The sequence below is a fragment of the Salvelinus fontinalis genome, chromosome 14 (assembly GCF_029448725.1).
Source record: "Salvelinus fontinalis isolate EN_2023a chromosome 14, ASM2944872v1, whole genome shotgun sequence".
NCBI lineage: Eukaryota > Metazoa > Chordata > Actinopteri > Salmoniformes > Salmonidae > Salvelinus > Salvelinus fontinalis.
The window spans coordinates 30,650,336-30,676,324 of record NC_074678.1 but is presented as its reverse complement, the minus strand read 5'-3'; the positions used below and the strand labels follow the sequence as shown (position 1 = coordinate 30,676,324).

The 25,989-nt window shown below is 44.3% G+C and overlaps 1 protein-coding gene across 1 annotated transcript in view; it reads left to right on the top strand.

Annotated features, from left to right (window-relative positions):
• Positions 1–25,989, top strand: part of LOC129810604 (ephrin type-B receptor 1-like) — a 235,345-nt gene that overhangs the window by 43,994 nt on the left and 165,362 nt on the right. Inside the window, exon 3 of the mRNA XM_055861287.1 lies at positions 14,743–14,807. Within this exon, the coding sequence (XP_055717262.1) occupies positions 14,743–14,807 (65 nt within the window). The remainder of the gene's footprint in view (positions 1–14,742; positions 14,808–25,989) is intronic.

Genomic DNA, 25,989 nt, shown 5'->3' with positions numbered 1-25,989 from the left:
CGTTCTTAGCCAAGCTTCTCTGGATGACATGTTACACCATGAAAGTACCGTCACTTTTAATCACAACAAGGTGATCATACAGTGATTATTCTTGGACATACCTGTCAGGATGGAGCAATGTTTCAAGTATAGCTATATCTGGCATTCCTTTAAACAAGATCTGAAGACTTTTTTGTGCTAGAGATCTAAATATGGTCTGTTTTTATTATGTACAGTATGTCTCCTCAGATTTGAGTGCCTTCAAAAAGGTTGCAAGGTTGGATGTTCAAAGTAAAGACATTTATCAGGAAAGGTTCAAAACTTGTACAGGTTCGGTAATAGTGTGATAAACATATTGCACAGACATAACACCCTTCTATGACACACTGTACTTGTTATGGTTGGCCAAAACGGCCAGCTACTGTGACAGATCTAAAGGTCCAGATGATCATCTCTTAATACAAATACAACCACACCCTTAGCCACTATGGAGCTTAAAATAGGAAAAAGAGAGATGGCAATAGAGAGAGCATAGAATGATCTCTGGCCTTGTATGTTTGGCCAAAGTATTTATAGAATGGACAATCAATGCACGTTGCTGTACAACATGACAATTTAGTCAATAGTAGAGTTCATAATTCAATAGCCTGACCCACTGAAACACTGCGGCTAATATGAATACAATATCAATAACTTTGTTCAGCTACGGTTGGCCAATGTCCTCACTCACTGAGTTCAAATCTTTACGTAAAACTGTTTCTATCTATAAAAAAATATTTATGAAGTTAAAAAGTTCTACCCGATGGCATCACCAAAAGTTAAAAACATTTTAAAAACAGCGATTTTCAAACACTATGACATTTGCGGTGACGTGAAGAGCAAGAAAATACCCTCCCTCTGGCTAGAAACTTGTTGAAGGTTCTTTTAATACTACCTCACAGATAAGTATTTTTTAGGACGTTTCTGCTTATTTTTTTAACCACAGATCATAGAAACGAGTCGTTTCCACATACACTATATATACAGAAGTATGTGGACCCTTCAAATTAATGGATTCAGCTATTTCAGCCACACCCATTGCTGACCGGTGTATAAAATTGAGCACACAGGCATGTAATCTCCATAGACAAAAATTGTCAGTAGAATGGCCTTACTGAAGAGCTCAGTGACTTTCAACGTGGCACCGTCATAGGATGCCACCTTTCCAACAAGTCAGTTCATCAGATTTCTGCCCTGCTAGAGCTGCCCCGCTTAACTGTAAGTGCTGTTATTGTGAAGTGGAAATGTCTAGGAGCAACAACGGCTCAGCCGCGAAGTGGTAGTCCACACAAGCTCACAGAACTGGACCGCAGAGTGCTGAAGTGCGTAGCGTGTAAAAATCGTCTGTCCTCGGTTGCAACACTCACTACCGAGTTCCAAACTGCCTCTGGCAGCAACGTCAGCACAATAACTGTTTGTCAGGAGCTTCATGAAATGGGTTTCCATGGCCGAGCAGCCGCACACAAGCCTAAGATCACCAGCGCAATGGCAAGAGTTGGCTGGAGTGGTATAAAGCTTTGGATTCTGGAGCAGTGGAAACGTGTTATCTGGAGTGATGAATCACGCTTCACCATCTGGCAGTCCAACAAACAAATCTGGGTTTGGCGGATGCCAGGAGAACGCTACCTGCCCCAATGCATAGTGCTAACTATAAAGTTTGGTGGAGGAGGACTAATGGTCTGAGGCTGTATTTCATGGTATCCACATACTTTTGGTCATGTACTGTATGTAGACACTGGTATGGTGTTGGAGATGATGAATATGAGGTTGAAAAGTGGTGGAATTGCCCTTTAACAACACATCACAAGTGCAACTATATCTGAAAGCATATTTTCCCAATAGATTTATCAACAGTTTATTTTTGGAGACTGCCCATGGATTCAGGGCAGAAATGGGGTTTCTTTAGACAGACTGTAGGCGAGAGTGCTAGAGGTCTTCACGGATCCACCTGTATCCGAAATACCCAAGACCCGAGCGGGTCTGGATCCAGAATTCTAAATAATGTCACGGGTCTTGGGTATGTGTAATGTATCAGATCCGAGACTGATGCACGAGACTGATGCAGTGTGTATAGAGAGACAGGGAGAGAGAGAGAGAGAGAGACAGAGAGAGAGAGAAATTGTATAATTTATGCTGCTGCTCTTGCTTTTCACGAGAGTAGCGTGTGTAGCTTGTTGTTGGCCGATCATAAATCATCAATGCGGCAATATGCTACAATCTCCATGTATGGAAAAGTTAGGATATATCTAATCAATGGAAGATGGAATTAAAATAAGAGAATGAAAAGTTAAAAGGATAGCTACAACGACCAAGAGCTAACAGGTAGGCCGGCTACTTAATGTTCTGAATGGAGTTGTTGTTGTTTGCAACTGTGTAGAACAAGAAAGCACATGCAGCCTCAATTTGACTAGCTAGCTAGCTTCTCACATTTAAAAAGAAAACCTTTATTTAACTAGGCAAGTCAGTTAAGAACAAATTCTTATTTACAATGACAACCTAGGAACACTGGGTTAACTGCCTTGTTCAGGGGCAGAACGACAGATTTGAACTTTGTCAGCTCGGGGGTTCAATCTAGCAACCTTTCGGTTACTGGCCCAACGCTCTAACCACTAGACTACCTGAGTTTGATGCAGTCAAGACAGGCACTATGTATATATATTGGATGATAAATAACCTGGATGATAAATAACCTAGCTATGGCAGCTGTTATTATACTATAGCGGGAGTCGGCTTGATTGGTTGCTGTCTCTCATCTCTCCCCCCCTCCTCCCTGCTCCCCATGTCACTCGCTTACTCACAGTAGCCTACACACAGAGCGGCACCCTCTCTACCTCACGTTTTATCAGCTACAGTTAATAAAGTATCTTAAAGATTTCATTTTCTGCTGCTTCCCTCACTCGGATCGAGTCTGGATCCGACCAGATCTATATACTGAACGGCTCTAGTTGTCATCGGGTCCATTTGGAACGGGTCTCTATATTATTATTTTTATGCATATCGGGTGAAAAGCCCCAGGTTCATTTCGGAACTGAAGGTCTCTAGAGAGAGTTCTTTATGCCCTGCCAATCATAACCTTATTTTCCCCCAATAGGAACACACAAGAGTATGGATTTGTGCAATTCAAACACAGAGGGGTACAGGCATTGATCATGAAGGGGAAATGTGAAAGTATACACACAGTGTCTCACCCCACATACAAGCTGCGACTGTATAGCCCCAGACACTCGCAATCGATACAAATGGTTTAAATGACTCAATTATGCCCGTGATGGTCATGGGATTTTGGATGATGGTAATTGGTCAGCCAAATGGCCGCGGTCACCGTAATATATACATACACTGAGTACACAAAACATTACGAAAACATGATCCCTTATGGATGTCACTTGTTAAATCCACTTCAATCAGTGTAGATGAAGGGGAGGAGACAGGTTAAAGAAGGATTTTAAGCCTGGATTGTGTACATGTGCCCAGTAGCGGTGCATGGGGAAATTCACTGGGGAAGACAAGCCAGGGGAAAAAAGCTATATTATAACCTACAGCATGTGCTGTGATAATTGCATTGTTTGCTCTTTAACCTGTTAGTAAAAACGTATGCCTTGCCACCGTGATCCTGTATATAGGCCTAACAGGCTGACCACACCGCTCGCGTCACGTGTGCGAGCGTTGCAAAATACATTTATAAATCTATATTATTCAATTATTGCACCCACACTGTTCGCGCACGCCAACGAGCATCTGCATTGCCAAGGAATAAAATAGAAGTCAGTTCTACTTGTGACGCAGATCTAGCTGCAAGTCCCATCTCCTCATTGGTTTATAGAAGCAGGTACCCACGTGCCATCTCCTTATTGGTTATACCCACGTGGGTGACTGAAAGACGAACGAGGTCAGTGGCGGTAATGCACCTAATTTATGAAAGTTGCCAATCGCAATATAAAGTCAAGAGAAGAAAAAGCCTAGGAGGAGAGATGACTAGAAATGATTCGGTTGACTGTTTTATGTGTGGATTAATTGTCAGAGTAGAGGACCTTGTGCATTTCAGGTAAAACAACAACTCAATGTTTATATCCCAGGACAAATTACCTAGCAACAGCAAGCTAGCTAAATAGTACAAATTAGCTAGCAAGTGCAAGCTAGCTAGCTAAATTGCCATAAATGTTTAATATTTTTCGACCTTTCCCCAAATTAATGTAATTGGTTCAGAGTTTGTTTTGATATTTTAACCTGCGTGTCGTGATCGCGTTTGGTGTGGGGGGCCAAAATAAATGTATGTACAATGGCGCACACGCGCAGCCGGTTTGGGTTCTGTGTAAGGCAGAAACAATAAGAAGACACAGTAACAGAATAAATTCAACCACATCTTTGTTTCATCACAAAACCAGAGAGCCACCTCTGTCCAGTGAAGCCCACAAAGCATATTGCATGTAACAAACAGTTACAAGACCTACAGCATGGTCAATGAAGTTAATGTTTCCGACTTTTTCAATAAACAATTATTGACTTAGAACACTGGAGAGTTATCGCAAGTTGCAAAGAAATCAGAAGCTGCCTCCACTATTCCAGCACCATTTCAACTTCAACATCATCAAATCACCTATGCTTAGTCTAATACAGTGACAACTAAATGATTCCAAAAACAATTTAGTCCAATCAACTAAATAGCTAAATATCATGTGGCTGTCCATGCTACTGATTTCTGTGTGTGTAACTATACTTGTAGGGATCAGAAGTCACCACAAGAATAGTAAACAAACAAACATTTTACCAACTTGGGACATTTTGTTATAGCTGATTGGCTATTATTGTATAAAAAATATATATATTAAAAGAGGCTTCCCATGCATTCAATGCTATGAGCGGCAACAATATCATACTATTTTTGACAAGACCGAATCAGATAGATGACCTACACATTCAGAGACAGAGGGGCGCAGTTTCGATCGCTCAGATGCTTTCTCAGGTGAGTTACATTCAGCCTCTTGCGCATTGAAGGAAAATTATGAACCATAGAGAGACGAAAGACACATTATTTTATGTTTTTTTCTTGGAACATTTTTGGGGAAGACTGGCATCCCTTGGCACCCATGAATACACGTCACTGTGCGTGCCACGTGCCATTCATAAGGTGAATGGGCACGACAAAAGATTGAAGTGCCTTAGACTCAGTCAGCCTTTGCACCATAACCCAGCCTCCCCAGTTCAGTGTACTGGTACAGAGTTACACAAAATGGTTCTACACACACAATCACACACACGCACATGCGCACACACCACACGCAGGATGTAGTTTACGCCAGGCTCTGTCTGCTGTTTTCCCTGCAGAGGACCTGGGGAGCGATGGAGTGCAATTCATTTCTGCTCTCCAGGCACTAATTAATTACCTTCCTCTACGGTAGGTTGGCCATCAGCAGGCAGACCGAGAAAGACAGAGAGAAATCTGCAAATAAAAAGGGCAACATAGAGCACCACAGGAATCAGGAGTATAAAGATGATTAGGGTCAGCACCACATCCAAGACGAGAGAAGTAAAACGTATCTTGCCATAAAACCCTAAAATATGAATCATCATTGTGGAGAACAGTGAAAAGTGATCTGAGGAGCTAGTCTTAGATCTTGGCTCTCCTGTTGCACTGATTGATTGCTTGCCCAAGATGATGGAGTGAAGAGGGGGTTACCCACTAAGTACCTCTCACCCCCAATAGATGTCATCAGTGCGACTCCTGCTGCTGACAGAGTGATTGGAGGACTCGAGTGACTGGGCTCTGACTAAGTTGAACAGGCGGCGGATAGACATGCCATGAGAGAACATGGAGGACAGACTAGACTGCCCAAAGCATGAGACAAACCACCTTCTGAAAGACTCCATCCCTATGAATTCACAAAATAGTGTCCATTTTACAATGATTTCACTGAAAATGATGAAGGTGAACTCCTTAGATCTGCTTTCATTACATAATCACACATTCTAGTTGTAGCTCTTTCTATTTTGGTCCATGCAATTACAGACTCATCATTGGGTAAATTGAGTCTTGCAGTAGATTTTATACTATGGCGGTTTGTACACAGCTGTGCCTCAGTACCTGGCTGCTGTACATTAGCTGAGGAGAGACCCTATTACTGCTTCATGAAGACTGGACTATAAACCAGTACAGAGCCCTGGGATACATACACAGCTTTTAGTTGCGACACATTATGGACTCCATTACAGGCTTTTTACTGGCTCCTTCACAACTCTGTGTAGTCTTCATTTTCTCACAGGACTCTGGAACAGTCTGGTATAGAATGCCAGGCAGTTCAATTCTGGATTCATTTGGATTTGACACCTTAGATTCCATTGTAATTGCTGTCAGTACTCCAGACTTCCAACTCAGTATATTGTGTCTCGATATTCAACATGCTCTCACTGTGGAGACATGCATGAATTTCATACAGTCAGTCGGCCTGCCTAGTATTTGACTTGAGGAGATGACAGCTCAATTATCTGCTGATCCACTGAGCAGGGCTGAAGACTTTTGGTGAGCGCCTCAACAGGGGAGGCGAACAGTCATTCTGAACAGATAGAAGTAATCCTATGTTACTGGTGAGAGAGAGATAAAAAGCAAAGGTCTCTATTGAGAGACAAAAACCTTTCATATCTTACACTTACTCCAAATATCAACAGAAGGGAGTATTACTCATGCGACTAAGTCCTCCCTTGTGCATGGGGTATATAACTCTGACTGGTCATTTAAAAAGCCTGGCTTCAGATTGTAGCTCACAGAAATGGGATTAAAGTTAATTGCAGGCATCCATCCTTGCTGAAATACCCCACATGGAAGCTGTGAGGAGGAACCTGTTAGCCAGGAATTAGTGAGACTCAGAACGATACCAGCCGCAAATGACTTCCCTCTCTAAGTGGAAGGGATGAGACCTTTTCTCTTTGGCTCGCTCCCTCATTCCATCTCTTTCGTATTCCCTCTGTGTCCAGAATGACTTGTATGGCCTTCTGCAGGAGACCATACACAACCATACAGATATGTCTGGAGAATGTATTGATTCCTGAGGCACATGATGACACGGCCTTAAAGAACAGGAACAATTGGAGTCTGAAAGGTACTCCGAAGGTATGGAACAGTGAGAGGGACATAGGTATAGTTCTACCCACATCAAACACAACACCGTGACCATGGAGAGAAGCATATTAAGGTGCAGGAACCTGAAACAAAAGCTCTACAGAACATACATCCCCAGGGTGGCACTGGGTAAATATAAAAAAGAAATAAATTCAATACAGCATGCCTGACTGCTGTAGGAGACACAATAGCATTTGGCCGTAGGCACAGTTTTTAAGCTCCTGTGAGGAATTATTCACCGAGTTACTGAGAGGGAAGGAATAAGAGTGATAAAATAGGAAAACGCAAAAAAATGAGAGAGAACAGTTTAGTTCTTCTCACTTATCAATCACGTTCTCTCAAATTGGGAAGCCAGAAAATAAATCTGATCCAACTATCCGATAACCATTCCAGCTGACAAACCACATTCTCCAAGTCCTTGTATGTATTTTTGATACAGTGTGTTGACTAAGAGTGAAGGAGAGTGTTGACAGGCTGTTGAGTAGACGCCACTGAACAACATTGGCTCTCTGTCCTATCCAAAGCTCTGAGCAGAGCTCCCTCTACTGTGCTGACAGCTCTGCGTGATACCAATGCTACTGAAGAGAAGTGCTGACCAAATGTCACTGCCCAAACAGCCTGAAAAGTAACTGTCATACATGCGCTAACCCTGTGTAAAAACATCTGGATTTCAAATACGATATGGCCAGGGGCCACTGAGACCACTTGAGTGGCAGCGCAGAAGGGTAACCTGGGTCACTTGTGGAAAACACCTCACGGACACTCCAGGTGAAGTGGCAGAGTGTTGAGTGTTTGGAGGGATTTGAAGCAAAGTGTTAAGAGGGGGAAATATCCCTCATGTTCAAGACAAACATAAAGACAGTGTTTAATGATCTCCTTTAAGACTAAACTCAGCAGTGAAAGTGTTGGAACTCTAAGCTCAGTTTTAAGTATGTGTGTATAATGAGTGTGTGTGTGTGTGTGTGTGTGTGTGTGTGTGTGTGTGTGTGTGTGTGTGTGTGTGTGTGTGTGTGTGTGTGTGTGTGTGTGTGTGTGTGTGTGTGTGTGTGTGTGTGTGTGTGTGTGTGTGTGTGTGTGCGTGCGTGTGCGTGCGTGTGCGTGCGTGCGTGCGTCCGTCCGTGCGTGCGTGTGCGCTTGTGGCATGTGTTACACGTGTGCATGTAATGTAAGTGACTGGTGGCTAAATTCCACAGGCATTTAATGTTACCCTATGGATGTGGCTTGTTTACATTACCTGTCATGTTGGGTTAACTTGGCAAATGGCTGACAGGTGCAGATGGACAGAGACAGGTGTGTATGTGTGCATGCCTGTGCGTGTCATAGGTATTTGGACTGGGGAGCAGGTTGAGGAAAATGATGGTTGGGATGAAGATGGGATTCAAGGAATATGGAGGTATAGGAAGTTGGAGATGTGGAGGACGTATGTTGGGTACCTTAAGGGTAGAGGGAAACTTGACTCAGAGCAGCTTCTTGAAGAATAAGAGGTCTATCACTACTGGGAAAGTCATACTTTCCTAAAAAGACAAGCGGGTATGGAGTGCTGATATAAGCCCTCTCAGAGAGAAATCTGATTCTGGGCAGCTGTTAGGTGAGGTAGGGGCCTGTCAATGGGCCCTATGACTGAGGGCCAATGGCGGGGGGCCCGTGACTCAAGGCCTGAACTCCCCTCTGGCTCTGAGAAGGGCTAGGCAACAGTACGTCTCTATCAGTATCTCTGGGGGAAACTTGACTCGGAGCAGCTGGCCGCCGTGGTCCCCCAGCGAGGGGTATATTTATTCCTCTGTAAACACTTCACGTCCACTCAGGAAGAATGAGTCCCCTGGGACAATACTCCCGTATGCTCATTCAGTGGCTCACTCCAAAATCAAAGAAAATACTCCTCTCTATCTCTCCCTCTTATTTTACTCAGCCAATCTAAAATCTATCCTCTCGTCTTTCACTGAGAAAGAGGCATGTGCTCCTCAGTTCTCTCTTCTCGATTTAGATGCGATCCCCACGGGCCCCTATCCAGCCAGCCGTCAATCAGACGTGACATACAGTTGAAGTCGGAAGTTTACATACACCTTAGCCAAATACATTTAAACTCTGTTTTTCACAACTCCTGACATTTAATCCTAGTAAAAATTCCGTGTCTTAGGTCAGTTAGGATCACCACTTTTTTTTAAATGTGAAATGTCAGAATAATAGTCGAGATAATTATTTATTTCAGCGTTTATTTCTTTCGTCACATTCCCAGTGGGTCAGAAGTTTACAAACACTCAATTAGTATTTGGTAGCATTGCCTTTAAATTGTTTACCTTGGGTCAAACGTTCCACGTAGCCTTCCACAAGCTTCCCACAATAAATTAGAATTTTGGCCCATTCCTCCTCACAGACCTGGTGTAACTGAGTCAGGTTTGTAGGCCTCATTGCTCGCACACGCTTTTTCAGTTCTGCCCACACATTTTCTATAGGATTGAGGTCAGGGCTTTGTGATGGCCACTCCAATACCTTAACTTTGTTGTCCTTAAGCCATTTTGCCACAACTTTGGAAGTATGCTTGGGGTCATTGTCCATTTGGAAGACCCATTTGCGACCCAGCTTTAACTTCCTAACTGATGTCTTGAGGTGTTGCTTCAATATATCCACATAATTTTCCTGCCTCACGATGCCATCTATTTTGTGAAGTGCACCAGTCCCTCCTGCAGCAAAGCACCCCTACAACATGATGCTGCCACCCCCGTGCTTTGGGATGGTGTTCTTCGGCTTGCAAGCGGCCCCCTTATTCCTCCAAACATAACGATGGTAATTAAGGCCAAACAGTTCTATTTTTGTTTCATCAGACCAGAGGACATTTCTCCAAAAATTACGATCTTTATCCCCATGTGCAGTTGCAAACATAGTCTGGCTTTTTTATGCCGGTTTTGGAGCAGTGGCTTCTTCCTTGCTGAGTGGCCTTTCGGGTTATGTCGACATAGGACTCGTTTTACTGTGGATATAGATACTTTTGTACCCGTTTCCTCCAACATCTTCACAAAGTCCTTTGCTGTTGTTCTGGGATTGATTTGCACTTTTCGCACCAAAGTACGTTAATTTCTAGGAGACAGAACGCGTCTCCTTTCTGAGCGGTATGACGGCTGCGTGGTCCCATGGTGTTTATACTTGCGTACTATTGTTTGTACAGATGAACGTGGTACCTTCAGGCGTTTGGAAATTGCTCCCAAGGATGAACCAGACTTGTGGAGGTCTACATATTTTATTCTGAGGTCTTGGCTGATTTGTTTTGATTTTCCCATGATGTCAAGCACTGAGTTTGAAGGTAGGCCTTGAAATATATCCACAGATACACCCCCAATTGACTCAAATTATTTCAATTAGCCTATCCGAAGCTTCTAAAGCCATGACATAATTTTCTGGAATTTTCCAAGCTGTTTAAAGGCACAGTCAAGTTAGCATATGTAAACTTCTAACACACTGGAATTGTGATATAGTGAATTATAAGTGAAATAATCTGTCTGTAAACAATTGTTGGAAAAATGACTTGTGTCATGCACAATGTAGATGTCCTAACCGACTTGCAAAAACTATAGTTTGTTAACAAGAAATTTGTGGAGTGGTTGAAAAACGAGTTTTAATGACTCCAACCTAAGTGTATGTAAACTTCTGACTTCAACTGTAACTGGAGGAGGTAAACACACTATCATCAATAAAGAGCTGGCTCTGATTACAATACACAGAGAGAGGACGAGAGAGATAATTAGTGTTAGGGTTAGAATTAGGTTTAGGGTTAGAAACTAGCGTTAGTTTTAGGGTTCGGAGCTAGGGTTAGGTTTGGGAGTTAAGGTTAGATTTTTGGGTTAGGGTTAAGGTTAGGGTTAGAGTACGGCTTAGGGGTTAGGGAAAATAGGATTTTGAATGGGACTGAATTGTGTGTCCCCACAAGGTTAGTTGTATAAGACTGTGTGTGTGTGTGTGTGTGCTTGCATGTGTGTCAAATGCACACATGCACATATTTATTGTGCACTAGCACAAGATCACATGTGCACATCGTGATATTTGTGCACAGGGCCACAATCATGCTCATGCATTTGTTTACACAGGAAATTTGAACTGTCAGTCAGAGTGAGTTACGCAATTAATCCACTGAGGTAAACAAGTTCTGAGGTTGACATCTGCCTCCAATCCCTCTTTTTATCTCAGGTGATAGGTTGCCAGCAGACATTTCACACAATACCATCACACACAGAGCTATAATTCACAGGGAAATATCCCTGTCTTCTCACTCCATTATGCACCAATAAAACAACATCTATTCAAAGCTGAATTAAAGAGTTGCTGTATTGCCAAAATGAGAAAGGCTTTAAAGCACCAGCTGCAGTCGAAATCTGCTGTGATAAAGGTGTAATGACATTCCCTCATGGCAAAATGGATTTTCTGGAAGGATATTAAAGGAGACTATTACAGTCAATCACTCATCCTATTAACTGATAATGTCTCTTTGATAAATAGACTTAAGGTCATAGATTCACGTTATCATAATATAGACCTACACTGTTGATGTAAGTCAGCCATCCTGTATTAGTTCTGCCACTCCCAAAAGATTTGTGTGTAGGTCACCATCACTTATACTATACACAGCAAATGAAGTGGTCAAGATACCCAGCAGGTTATTACTGTTGTGTTCAGTCCTTAGATCAGCCCCTTCCCAGTGTGAATGTGATGTGCATAGGAACACATGTTTCATGAAGCCAGTAGCCTGCCCTGTGTGGACCAAGATGCAGGTGAAATCATGATACATAACAGAAAATCACTCTAATTTGTATTTCGCCATAAAAGGTAACATGAAAGTAAGCCAGCCTATTTACAGTAGAGATGGAAAAACATTTCCATTCCACCCCTTAGTCCACAGAGTGGTGGTTTTCTTTTGATAACAGAGTCCGGTTTGCACACTTGCTGTGGGTAAACACATTTTGACTAAAACGTTTACGGCAAACACTTTTAGCACGTACAAAGACTCAAAATATACTGTAGCAGGATTTCCACTGTGTGCTACTGTATGAAATCATAGGGAATCCAGCTTGGTTCCAATGAAAGAATGGCTCAAGAATGACAGTAACTGCTTATGATAAGGGCCAATTGTATCAGTTAATTAAAAATCAACAATCATGTGACAATAGCCAGGGGGAAAGAACAGCTGGAAAACATTTTTAATGCTTGGACTGCGCAGCCTTAACCTAAAACCACGCAATGGCATCGTTTTACTGGGTGATTTTCTCAATGAATGATAACTGATACAGTGCATTCAGAAAGTATTCAGACCCCTTGACTTTTTCACATTTTCTTACGTTACATCTTTATACTAACATGGATTAAATTGGGAAAAAAATCCTCATCTACACACATTCCCCATAATGACAAAGTGAAAAAAGCTTTTTAGAAATTTTTGCAAATTTATAAAAACGTAAAACAGAAATACCTTATTTACGTAAGTATTCAGACCCTTTGCTATGAGACTTGAAAATGAGCTCAGGTGCATCCTGTTTCCATTGATCATCCTTGAGATGTTTCTACAACTTGATTGGAGGCCAGCTATGGTAAATTAAATTGATTAGACATGATTTGGAAAGGCACACCTGTCTATATAAGGTCCCACAGTTGACAGTGCATGTCATAGCAAAGACCAAGCCATGAGGTCGAAGGAATTGTCTGTAGCGCTCCGAGACAGGACTGTGTCGAGGCTCAGATCTGGGGAAGTGTACCAAAACATTTCTGCGGCATTGAAGGTCCCCAAGAACATAGTGGCCTTCTTGGGTGGCCCAGCCAGAGCCGGACTTGAACATCTCTGGAGAGACCTGAAAATAGCTGTGCAGCGACACTCCCCATCCAACCCGACACCAGAGCTTGAGAGGATGTCAAGCTTGAAGTGTCATACCCAAGAAGACTCGAGACTGTAATTGCTGCCAAAGGTGCTTCAACAAAGTACTCAGTAAAGGGTCTAAATACTTATGTAAATGTGATATTTAAGTAGTTTTTTTATTTATTCTAAAAACCGCTTTTGGCTTTGTCATTGTGGGGTATTGTGTGTAGATTGATGAGGAAAAAACAACCATTTTATATATTTTAGAATAAGGCTGTAAAGGAACAAAATATGGAAAAAGTCAACGGGTCTGAATACTTTACGAATGCACTGTATAATGGGTACACTTTCTTATTTTCTGAATATAGGGATATGACTCCATGCCAACAAGAGGGAGTCTACAGAATGTATATATGTGTGAGAGAGTGAGTGAGCGAGAGAAAGAGCAAGAGAGAGCGACAGAGAGAGAAAATTGAATATAAGTGGAAAGAACAAGGGGAAAAACATCCCCCACCATGCATTTACTGTCCATTTAAAATCCCCTCTTATCCTCTATTCGGACATGAAGTATATATTCATACCATTACTTTACACAAAACACTCTCCTCTCTACAGTCAGATGCTCTCATGGTACCCTCTCTCTACCCTCGTAGCAGTGAGGGGTAAACCTGCACCCCAGAGAATCAAGGTGTGTCTTTAGCAGTGGGGTGAGGGCAATTGTTTTGTGTTGCATTCTGCATGGTTGATTGGTTGGCAGTTGATTGGACCAGACCCTCTCTCTGCTGTTATCGACTGATGATTTACCCATGCTGTGAGAGAGAGAGAGAGAGAGAGAGAGAGAGAGAGAGAGAGAGAGAGAGAGAGAGAGAGAGAGAGAGAGAGAGAGAGAGAGAGAGAGAGAGAGAGAGAGAGAGAGAGAGAGAGAGAGAGAGAGAGAGAGAGAGAGAAAATCACAAAGAGATCAGTGTCAATGCTTTTGGAAAATCGAAAAATAGTCACATCTGAAAAATATATATAAATTGTTGTGGTGAAATGACACCAATAGACCAAAATGTGGTGTTTTGTGGCTCTGTGAGCTGTGTTAGTTGTTGTTGCATTTGAACCCCTCTGCCTTCAAGCCAGGTGTGGCTGTTGGCACGCACCGGTGTTTGTATACCTGCTGATGCTTTATCACGGACGTGATCAATATTTCCTGGGCCATCAATATTTAATACACTCCTCTGCAGAAATCACCCACCATTACCTATTGATCAGTCACAGCCCAGCCTGTGAAAACAACACTCTTCCAAGGGCAGCAGTTTGCACAGAGAATGGTGCTAACTGAAAGTCCACAGAGAATGGTTTGTATATACTGTACCATACCTCTTATCCCAAAAAAAAGTGTTGGTTATCTCCCACTTTTCCTCCAAGAGTGTCTAGAGTGTGGCCTCTCTTCAGACCCAGAGCCTGTTAGAAATGGAGAGGTGATGGATCACCCTATGTCTCTGAGTCAGAGTTTGACAGTAGTGAAATGTGTAGAGAAGGTGTCATCCAGTAGGAACTGTCAAACATTGGTCTGATTCTGTCTGGACCATTGGTAAAGGGCTGATATACATTTCCAGTAATGAGACATTGAAGCTTTAGCTCATAACAATGGTTTTCAATGGACTGAGAAGAAAAATGTGCATTACGCAAAAAGTGATGGCGTGAGGTGTTTCACTGTAACAGGTGTTTGCATTACATTGGTAGTAGCAGACATGTGTATTACATTTCTTGCTCTTTGTCTCTTCAACAGAGACAGTGATGGACACACGGACGGCCACAGCGGAGCTGGGTTGGATAGCTTATCCTGCCTCTGGGGTAAGACCACTCCTCATCTAGACCTCATTTAAACACTCACCAACCATCCTCTCCTTCCCTCTCATTGACATCTAAACTTTTACACAATCTCAAAAAGCTTCCCTGAAAGGTGAGTGGTAGAGTGTATTGTTGATGCCACAGTGAGATTAATGTCCAAAGAAAGTGTTCAGATACCCATAGTATGCCCTCAGGGCCTAACAACACACTCACCAGCTAACGAGCTCACTTCATTCTGCTGCCCCATTACTGATTGGCTCACAGACAGCCATCTCTGGGAGATGTAGTGATTTGTGACCATGTTCTTCTTCCTCTTATAAACATATTTGTCATTCATAGGCGCTGGCTGGCAGATTGGTTCTGAGCTGTAGTTTTCTGAGCCACGTTAAGTGGAAAGACAGAATGTGCATCCCCTGTGTCTCATGCAATCAGGAGAAATAATGTATTGCACTGTCAGTGTGTGTACCCCTAGGGAATACTTTAGTTTGAGCACACTTAGATTCCAATTTCAAGCCTGCCAACAGCTTAATTAAAACACTTATATCTCGTTCTGAACAATTAAGTTCTACTTATGTGCTACAATAAGTGAAACATTAAACACCAGAATTGGCCAAATCCAGATGAGGAAAATAAATGCCAGAGGTCCTTGTTTGCATGAACAGTTGTGAGAGCTTTAACGTGTCATTATTTACACACAAGATTAGATTCTGTTGAATGTATGTTCATGCCATTAAGATTCATTACAATTCACAAGACAATGCCATATTCATATTGACAGATTGACATTGATAGTGATTTAAAAAAGTTCAAACATAAAAAGTCGCGTACTTCGATGATTACAGAAACCCATTTAGTTTTTTTTTTCTTTTAGATAAAAAGTTTTTTCAACCAATGTGTTTTACAAAATGGAAAATTTATAATTTTCTGCCAAATGAGAAAAATTTAGGCCCTTAAGGTTTGGTGTTTATGGTAATATGATTAAAGAGATTAATTTAAATGAATGTAGATTATATGCAGCAATGTTTTAATCTATTTGCAATTGTGCATGGTTTCAGGCTGCCCTCTGTCAATGAGTCATTTGTAAATAATGAGTAATTCTCTGAAAGCTGACACAGGTCTTAGTCATGACCACAATTATTTCATTAGGATATTATGTTCATTTGACAGGCAGAAAATGGCATTAGAAATATGACTGGAAACTCTGCCAACTATACTGTCAACAGAAAGAGAATATATAATAATGAGGTTCTAAGAAATGGTTGAATGTGGGGTTGAATGTAGAATATGTACATGCAGAATGTATATTTAACAGATAGGTCCACACTGTTTGGCTCTGCATTAGCTTTCTAAACACAGTGTTTAGAAATGGTCCCTCTCTGTTTTTAACAGGAAAAAAATGTTTTTCTATAGTCACTTACTCATATGGACACTGAGTCACTATCAATAACAGAGGGAGATGAGGAGATAGCAAGGCCTTTCAAAACCAAGAAAATGGAGGGTCAGTGATGTTTCCTCCTTTAGATAGATAGTGTGTGGTGAAACATAGGCAAGTTCCCGGAGCAAGATGCTCTACTACAGTAAACACTTAGTGGGTCAGAGAGAAACAATGAATAGAGCTGGGTTTTGGTGGAGAGGTTCAGATTCTTCTAGCCATGTATGTGAAGCTGAGACTCGCAAGGGTCATAGTTAATTTGCTAGTTTGAGAGAGAAAATTGTGCATCGCCCCAAATGGTTATAATTTAATACTCACCCATGTTATAGATGTTAAAAATCAACATGGTTGAGCTATGGAAGACATGCCAAAGTATCTGATCATGTTTAATGCAAAACTGGTGCTTCAGTGCAAATAAAACTCCATCTTGACCATTAATTAACCTTTTGCTGAGTTTCTATTTGATTGCATACCATAAATGACTCCTGGTTGTCTGATGATGCTATTACTGTAAGTTGCTACAGAGCTGGAGTCAGATTTCTCATTTCAAATTGAGAGAGCCTATTCATTTCATGATGGCTTGTCATTGTAATTTAATTGTACACTTCTTGGCAATCACAGCGACATTATGAATCATTCAGTTCAAAGGAGAACACTCCCACATACATACATCTCTCACGAAGGGAAAAGTCTCCTGTTAATGTCTACATGAGTAAATGAGACACGTTAAGATAATAGTATACAGTGCATTCGGAAAGTATTCAGACTCCTTGACTTTTTCCACATTTTCTTACGTTACAGCCTTATTCTAAAATGTTTTTTGTAAAATAAATCCTCATAAATCTACACACAATACCCCACAATGACAAAGCGATTACAGGTTTTAAGAAATTTTAGCAAATGTATAAAAAAAAAAAAACAGATACCTTATTTACATAAGTATTCAGACCCTTTGCTATGAGATTCGAAATTGAGCTCAGGTGCATCCTGTTTCCATTGGTCACCCTTGAGATGTTTCTACAACTTGATTGGAGACCACCTGTGGTAAATTCAATTTATTGGACATGATTTGGAAAGGCACACACCTGTTTATATAAGATACCACAGTTGACAGTGCATGTCAGAGCAAAAACCAATCCATAAGGTCAAGGGATTTGTCCGTAGAGCTCCAAGACAGGATTGTGTCGAGGCACCTAAAGTTTGCCAAATGGCACCTAAAGGAATCTCAGACCATGACAAACAAGATACTCTGGTATGATGAAACCAAGATTGAACTCTTTGGCTTGAATGCCAAGCGTCACGTCTGGAGGAAACCTGGCACTATCCCTACAGGGAAGCATAGTGGTGGCAGCATCATGTTGTGAGGATGTTTTTCAGCGGCAGGGACTGGGAGACTAGTCAGGATCGAGGGGAAGATGAATGGAGCAAAGTACAGAGAGATCCCAGATGAAAACCTGTTCCAGACCACTTGGCACACAGCCAAGACAACGCGGGAGTGGCTTCGGGACAAGTCTCTGAATGTCCTTGAGCGGCCCAGCCAGAGACCGGATTTGAACCCGATCTAACATATCTGGAGAGACCTGAAAATAGCTGTGCAGCGATGCTCCCCATCCAACCTGACAGAGCTTGAAAAGATCTGCAGAGAAGAATGGGAGAAACTCCCCAAATGCAGGTGTGCCAAGCTTGTAGCATCATTACAGAAGACTATGCTGTAATCCCTGCCAAAGCTGCTTCAACAAAGTACTGAGTAAAGGATCTGAACACTTATGCAAATGTGACATTTCAGTAAAACAAATATATATTGCAAAAATTTCGAAAAACGTCTTTTTACTTTGTCATTGTGGGGTATTGTGTGTAGATTGACGAGGGGAAAAAAAATATTTAATTCATTTTAGAATAAGGCTGTAATGTAACAAAATTTGGAAAAATTCAAAGGGTTTGAATACTTTCCGAATGCACCGTATCTCAATACTACATATACAGTATGTAGCCTGCAATTGTGCTCCATATTTATTTTATCTGAGGTTATATTTTTCTTTGGCAAATAGATCACAAAAGAGAGCATAGAATGGAGTGATATGGAGTGATAGGCTATTATGGTATGATAGGCAGGATCCTATCCGTGCCAAGTTGGATCTTAAATCATTAACTTTTCTTTTTTCCATAGGCACCTAAGCTCACACTGTAACAGCAGTATATTGTTGTATGCGGAGGTCAGTGTGAGTGCAGGTGAGGAGGGGTAATCTAATGGAAAACCACCTTAAAGTATGCTTGTGTGAGAGAATACTTTAGGAGCAGGAGGCATTGGGGGAAGAGGGGATAGGGGGAGGGGGTTCACAGTGGATATCACACAGAGGGTACATGGGCACTCAGCTGCACTGAAAGTCCAGGTGTGGAGTTGTTCAGAGGGCAGGTGGTGGTTGTGGTGGTCATGGGTTAAGGGAGGGCATCACTGATCTTTATGTAGATGCTCACTGGTGTATCATGACTGAAATATATCAAACCGTTTGGGGTTTTCAGTGGAAGAAGATCATATGAGAGGCTGAATTAGGCCCAGTACATCCTCCTGGTCACTACAAGGCTCTGAAGACAACAGATATCTTGGGTTTACTTGGGTACACAGTCTTTTCTCTGATTGTAACGATCGTCTAATGGAGGAGACCAAAACGCAGTGTGGTAAATGTTCATATTATAATTTAATTCAAAACTGAACACTAAACAAAATAACAGCGAGAGGGAACGAAAACGAAACAGTTCGGTTAGGTGAAGACACACAAAACAACTACTCACAAACACAGGTGGGAAAAGGATACCTAAGTATGGTTCTCAATCAGAGACAACGATAGACAGCTGCCTCTGATTGAGAACCACACCCGGCCAAACACATAGAACAAGACAACATAGAACCCAACATAGAATGCCCACCCCAACTCACGCCCTGACCAACCAAAATAGAGACATAAAAAATGATCTCTAGGTCAGGGCGTGACAGTACCCCCCCCCCCCCCCCCCAAAGGTGTGGACTCCGGCCGCAAAACCTAAACCTATAGGGGAGGGTCTGGGTGGGCATCTATCCGCGGTGGCGGCTCTGGTGCGGGACGTGGACCCCGCTCCACATTAGTCTTGGCCCACTTAGGTGTCGCCTCTGGAGCGGGGACCCCTGCCGCTGACCCCGGACTGGGGACCCTCGCAGTGGGAGTGGGGACCCTCGCAGACAGGAGGGCGACTCTGGCATCTCCGGACAGGAGGGCGACTCTGGCATCTCCGGACAGGAGGGCGACTCTGGCATCTCCGGACAGGATGGCGACTCTGGCAGCTCCGGACAGGCGGGAGACTCTGGCTGCTCCGGACAGGAGGGAGACTCTGGCTGCTCCGGACTGAAGCCCGTCGCTGGAGGCTCCGGACTAGAGGGCGTCGCTGGAAGCTCCGGACTAGAGGGCGTCGCTGGAGGCTCCGGACTAGAGGGCGACGCTGGAGGCTCCGGACTAGAGAGCGTCGCTGGAGGCTCCGGACTTGAGGGCGTCGCTGGAGGCTCCGGACTAGTGGGCGTCGCTGGAGGCCTCGTGCCATATCTCCTCACTGGAGGCTTCGTGCCATGGATCATCACTGCAGGCTTCGTGCCATGGATCATCACTGGAGGCTTCGTGCCATGGAACACCACTGGAGGCTTCGTGCCATGGATCATCACTGGAGGCTTCGTGCCATGGATCATCACTGGAGGCTTCTTGCCATGGATCATCACTGGAGGCTTCGTGTCATGGATCCTCACTGGAGGCTTCTTCCCATGGATCATCACAGGAGGCTTCGTGCCATGGATCATCACTGGAGGCTTCGTGTCATGGATCATCACTGGAGGCTTCTTGCCATGGATCATCACTGGAGGCTTCTTGCCATGGATCATCACTGGAGGCTTCGTGCCATGGATCATCACTGGAGGCTTCTTGCCATGGATCATCACTGGAGGCTTCGTGCCATGGATCCTCACTGGAGTCTTCTTCCCATGGATCATCACAGGAGGCTTCATGCCATGGATCATCACTGGAGGCTTCGTGCCATGGATCATCACTGGAGGCTTCTTGCCATGGATCATCACTGGAGGCTTCGTGCCATGGATCATCACTGGAGGCTTCGTGCCATGGATCATCACTGGAGGCTTCGTGCCATGGATCATCACTGGAGGCTTTGTGCCATGGATCATCACTGGAGGCTTCTTGCCATGGATCATCACTGGAGGCTTCGTGCCATGGATCATCACTGGAGGCTTTGTGCCATGGATCATCACTGGAAGCTTCTTGCCATGGATCATCACTGGAGGCTTCTTCCCATGGATCATCACAGGAGGCTTCGTGCCATGGATCATCACTGGAGGCTTCGTGCCATGGATCATCACTGGAGGCTTCGTGCCATGGATCATCACTGGAGGCTTCTTGCCATGGATCATCACTGGAGGCTTCGTGCCATGGATCATCACTGGAGGCTTCGTGCCATGTATCATCACTGGAGGCTTTGTGCCATGGATCATCACTGGAGTGGAGAGTCACACAGGAGGCCTGGCTCTGGCAGCAGGCACAGGACTCAGACATGCAGGAGGGTTAGGGCTTAGTACAGGCACAGGACTCACCAGGCTGGGGAGACATGCAGGAGGCCTCTTCCTTAGCTGAGGCACCGGATACACTGGGCCGTGGAGGCGCACTGGCGGTCTGGAGCGCAGAGCTAGCACAACTCGTCCTGGCTGGATCCCCCCTGTAGCCCGGCAAGTGCGGGGAGTTGGAACAAGCCGCACTGGGCTCTGCTGGCGAACCGGGGACACCGTGCGTAGGGCTGGTGCAGTACAACCCGGGCCGAGGAGACGCACTGGAGGCCAGATGCCCACTCTAGCCCGGCCGATGCGAGGAGCTGCGATGTAGCGCACCGGGCTATGCGTGCGCACTGGGGACACCGTGCACTTCACCGCATAACACGGTGCCTGCCCGGTCACTCTCTCGCCTCGGTAAGCACGGGAAGTTGGCTCAGGTCTCCTACCTGACTCCGCCAACACCCCGTGTGTCCCCCCCCAAAAAACTATTCTGGGGCTGCCTCTCGTGCACATTTCCTCGAGCCAACTCCTCGTAGCGTCGCCGCTCCGCTTTAGCAGTCTCTAGCTCCTCTTTAGGACGCCGATACTCTCCCGGTTGTGCCCAGGGTCCCTTTCCGTCCAAGATTTCCTCCCATGTCCAGGAGTCCATTCCACCACGCTGCTTGGTCCTTTGGTGGTGGGTAGTTCTGTAACGATCGTCTAATGGAGGAGACCAAAACGCAGCGTGGTAAGTGTTCATATTATAATTTAATTAAAAACTGAACAAATAAAATAACAACGAGAGGGAACGAAAAATAAACAGTTCGGTTAGGTGAAGACACACAAAACAACTACCCACAAACACAGGTGGGAAAAGGATACCTAAGTATGGTTCTAAATCAGAGACAACGATAGACAGCTGCCTCTGATTGAGAACCACACCTGGCCAAACACATAGAACTAGACAACATAGAACCCAACATAGAATGCCCACCCCAACTCACGCCCTGACCAACCAAAATAGAGACATAAAAAGGATCTCTAAGGTCAGGGCGTGACAGTGATCCTTAATGGGCTGTTCCACATGGAGTCAGAGGCCTGCTGCTATTCTCATCCTCCCCTTCCAGAAACAATGAATATCTGACAGATAATCCCTGCCCATTCATCCTCATGGAAATACTGGACTGCTCATGCACCTGTTTAATTTACTATGGAGGAAATGAACTGGAAATTACGAAATTGAGAAGCTTTGTAAGTATGTGTGTTCGCACGCGCGCTTATACTCATCCATGCGTGCGCAGGTACCTGTCCACGTGCATACGGGCTTGTTGGGTGTGTACGGGATGTACAGACATTTGGGTGAGTGTGAGAAAGGAGTGGGAACAGAGGAGACCGCCCGTGGAGAGCCTGTATCATCCCTTCATCATCCCTCCATCCTCTGATCCACCGGGAGGGCTCCCTATGGAGTCAGAGTGTATCCCTCGCTCACATTCCCACCACACTCTCCTCCTCTGCACCTAGCTCTTCTTATGAAGTCTGCTCTCTGCCTCCCCAAAAACATGCCCAACATGGATGTTGATCATTACATGTTTAACCTGTTGACGTGTAATAAAATCAGAAGTTAGATATGACAGAACTTCCAGCCTCTTGCTTACGTTACACAAACATTTAGAGCCTGGTTTTACTTTAGTCAAGAACCCATTGTAATTGTATCTAGTATATTCTACCACTACATACATAATATACACTGAGTGTACAGCTTCTACCCCCAAGCCATAAGACTCCTGAACATCTAATCAAGCGGCTACCCAGACTATTTGTATTGCCCCCCCATCTTTTACACTGCTGCTACTCTCTGCTGTTATCATCTATTCATAGTCACTTTAATAACTCTACCTACATGTACATATTACCTCAATTACCTCGACTAAACGGTGCCCCCGCACATTGACTCTGTACCGGTACTCCCTGTATATAGTCTCGCTATTGTTATTTTACTGCTGCTCTTTAGTTACTTGTTACTTTTATTTCTTATTCTTATTCGTATTCTTTTTATATATATACACTACCGTTCAAAAGTTTGGGGTCACTTAGAAATGTCCTTGTTTTCCATGAAAAAATACATAACATGAGTTGCAAAATGAATAAGAAATATAGTCGAGACGTTGACAAGGTTATAAATAATGATTTTTAATTGAAATAATAATTGTGTCCTTCCAACTTTGCTTGTAATTGTGTCCTCCAATAATTGTGTTCTGCATTTGCAGCAATTACAGCCTTGCGGACCTTTGGCGTTCTAGTTGTCAATTTGTTGAGGTTTTCTGAAGAGATTGGCACTTCTTACGTACCTTACGGTCAAGCTGCTCCCACAACAGCTCAATAGGGTTGAGATCCGGTGACTGTGCTGGCCACTCCATTATAGACAGAATACCAGCTGACTGCTTCTTCCCTAAATAGTTGTTGTATAGTTTGGAGCTGTGCTTTGGGTCATTGTCCTGTTGTAGGAGGAAATTGGCTCCAATTAAGCACCGTCCACAGGGTAAGGCATGGCGTTGCAAAATGGAGTGATAGCCGTCTTTCTTCAAGATCCCTTTTACCCTGTACAAATCTCCCACTTTACCATCACCAAAGCACCCCCAGACCATCACATTGCCTCCACCATGCTAGACAAGCACTCCTCCAGCCTCTTTTCATCTTTTCTACATCTCACGAATGTTCTTCTTTTGTAATCCGACCACCTCACACTTAGATTTGTCTGTCCAAAACACTTTTTTCAATTTTCCTCTGTCCAGTGTGTTCTTTTGCCCATCTTAATCTTTTCTTTTTTTTGTCCAGTCTTAGATATGGCTTTTTCTTTGCAACTCTGCCTAGAAGGCCAGCATCCCGGAGTCACCTCTTCACTGTTGACGTTGAGACTGGTGTTTTGCGGGTACTATTTAATGAAGCTGCCAGTTTAGAACTCTAATGTACTTGTCCTCTTGCTCAGTTGTGCACCGGGGCCTCCCACTCCTCTTTCTATTCTGGTTAGTGCCAGTTTGCTCTGTTCTGTGAAGGCAGTAGTACACAGCGTTGTACGAGATCTTCAGTTTCTTGTCAATTTCTCGCATGGAATAGCCTTCATTTCCCAGAACAAGAATAGACGGGTGAGATTCAGAAGAAAGTTCATTGTTTCTGGCCATTTTGAGCCTGTAATCGAACCCACAAATGCTGTTGTTACGTCCGTTGTTGAAGGAATGAGACCAAAGCGCAGCGTGGAAAGTGTCCATGATAATTTAATACAGAAACACAGACAAAACAACAAAATATAAATGAACGTAAAGTTCTGCAGGGCTAGACAGCTACTGTGCAAAAACAAGATCCCACAAACTAGGGTGGAAAACAGGCTGCCTAAGTGTGATTCCCAATCAGAGACAACGATAGACAGCTGCCTCTGATTGGGAACGCTACCCGGCCAACAAAGAAATAGAAAACTAGAATGCCCACCCAAATCACACCCTGACCTAACCAAATAGAGAAATATAAAGGCTCTCTAAGGTCAGGGCACGACAGTACCCCCCCCCCCCCCCCAAATGTGCGGACTCCGGCCGCAAAACCTGACTCTATGAGGGTCTGGGTGGGCATCTAGCCTTGGTGGCGGCTCCGGTTCGGGGCTTAGACCCCGCTCCGCTTGCTGATCCCTCCGCTTCCATCGAACCAGACCGTGGATCATCGCCAGAGGCTCCGGACCGTAGATCATTGCCGGAGGAACCAGACTGTAGATCGTCGCCGGGGACTCCGGACCGTGGATCGTCACCGGACGCTCCGGACCGTGGATCGTCGCCGGTGGCTCTGGACTGCCGACCGTTGCTGGAGACTCTGGACTGCAGACCGTCGCTGGAGACTCTGGACTGCAGACCATCGCTGAGGACTCTGGACTGCAGACCGTCGCTGGAGGCTCTGGACTGCAGACCGTCGCTGGAGACTCTGGACTGCAGACCATCGCTGGAGACTCTGGACTGCACACAGTCGCTGGAGACTCTGGACTGCAGACCGTCGTAGGAGGTTCCGGACTGTGGACCGTCGTTGGAGGTTCCAGACTGTGAAACGTCGCCGGAAGCTTTGGACTGGGAACTGTCGTCGGAAGCTCTGAACTGGGACCTGTCGCCGGAAGCGCTGGCGACTGGGACCTGTCGCCGGAAGCGCTGGACTGGGAACTGTCACCGGAAGCTCTGGATTGTGGAGGCGCACTGGAGGCCTGATGCGTGGGACCGGTACAGGTGGCACCGGGCTGATGACACACACCCCAGGGCGAGTGCGCGGAGGAGACACAGGACGCACCGGACTGGGGAGGCGCACCGGAGGCCAGATGCGTGAAACCAGTGCACATGACACCGGACTGGTGTCACGCTCCTCAGCACGCCAGCTCTGCAGCGCTCTCAACGCCAGCACCTCTCTCCGGAATCTTGCATCAAGCTCCTCACTCGACTCCCTGACTGGCTCAGGTTCACACCTCGGCTCCGCCGACCACTCCGTGTGCCCCCCCCAACAAAACTGGAATGCCCACCCAAATCACACCCTGACCTAACCAAATAGAGAAATAAAAAGGCTCTCTAAGGTCAGGGCGTGACAGCTGTGTCTCCAGATACTCAACTAGTCTATAGAATGCCAGTTTTAGTGCTTATTTAATCAGCACAACAGTTTTCAGCTGTGCTAACATGATTGCAAAAGGGTTCTCTAATGATCAATTAGCCTTTTAAAATTATAAACTTGGATTAGCTAACACAACGTGCCATTGAAACAGGAGTGATGTTTCCTGATAATGGGCCTCTGTATGCCTATGTAGATATTCCATTAAAATCAGCTGTTTCCATCTACAATAGTCATTTACAACATTAACAATGTCTACACTGCATTTCTGATCAATTTGAAGTGATTTTAAACAGACAACAAAATATGCTTTTCTTTCAAAAACAAAGACTTTTTTTAAGTGACCCCAAACTTTTGAACGGTAGTGTATATATACTTTTTTTTTTACTGCGTTGTTGGTTAGGGGCTCGTAAGTAAGCATTTCACAGTAAGGTATTACCTGTTGTATTCGGCACATGTGACTAATAAAAATTTGATTTGAACACATTAAGAACACCTTTTTAATATTGAGTTGCACCCCCCCACACTCTTTTTCCCTCAGAACTGCCTCAAATTCTTGACACAAACTGGTG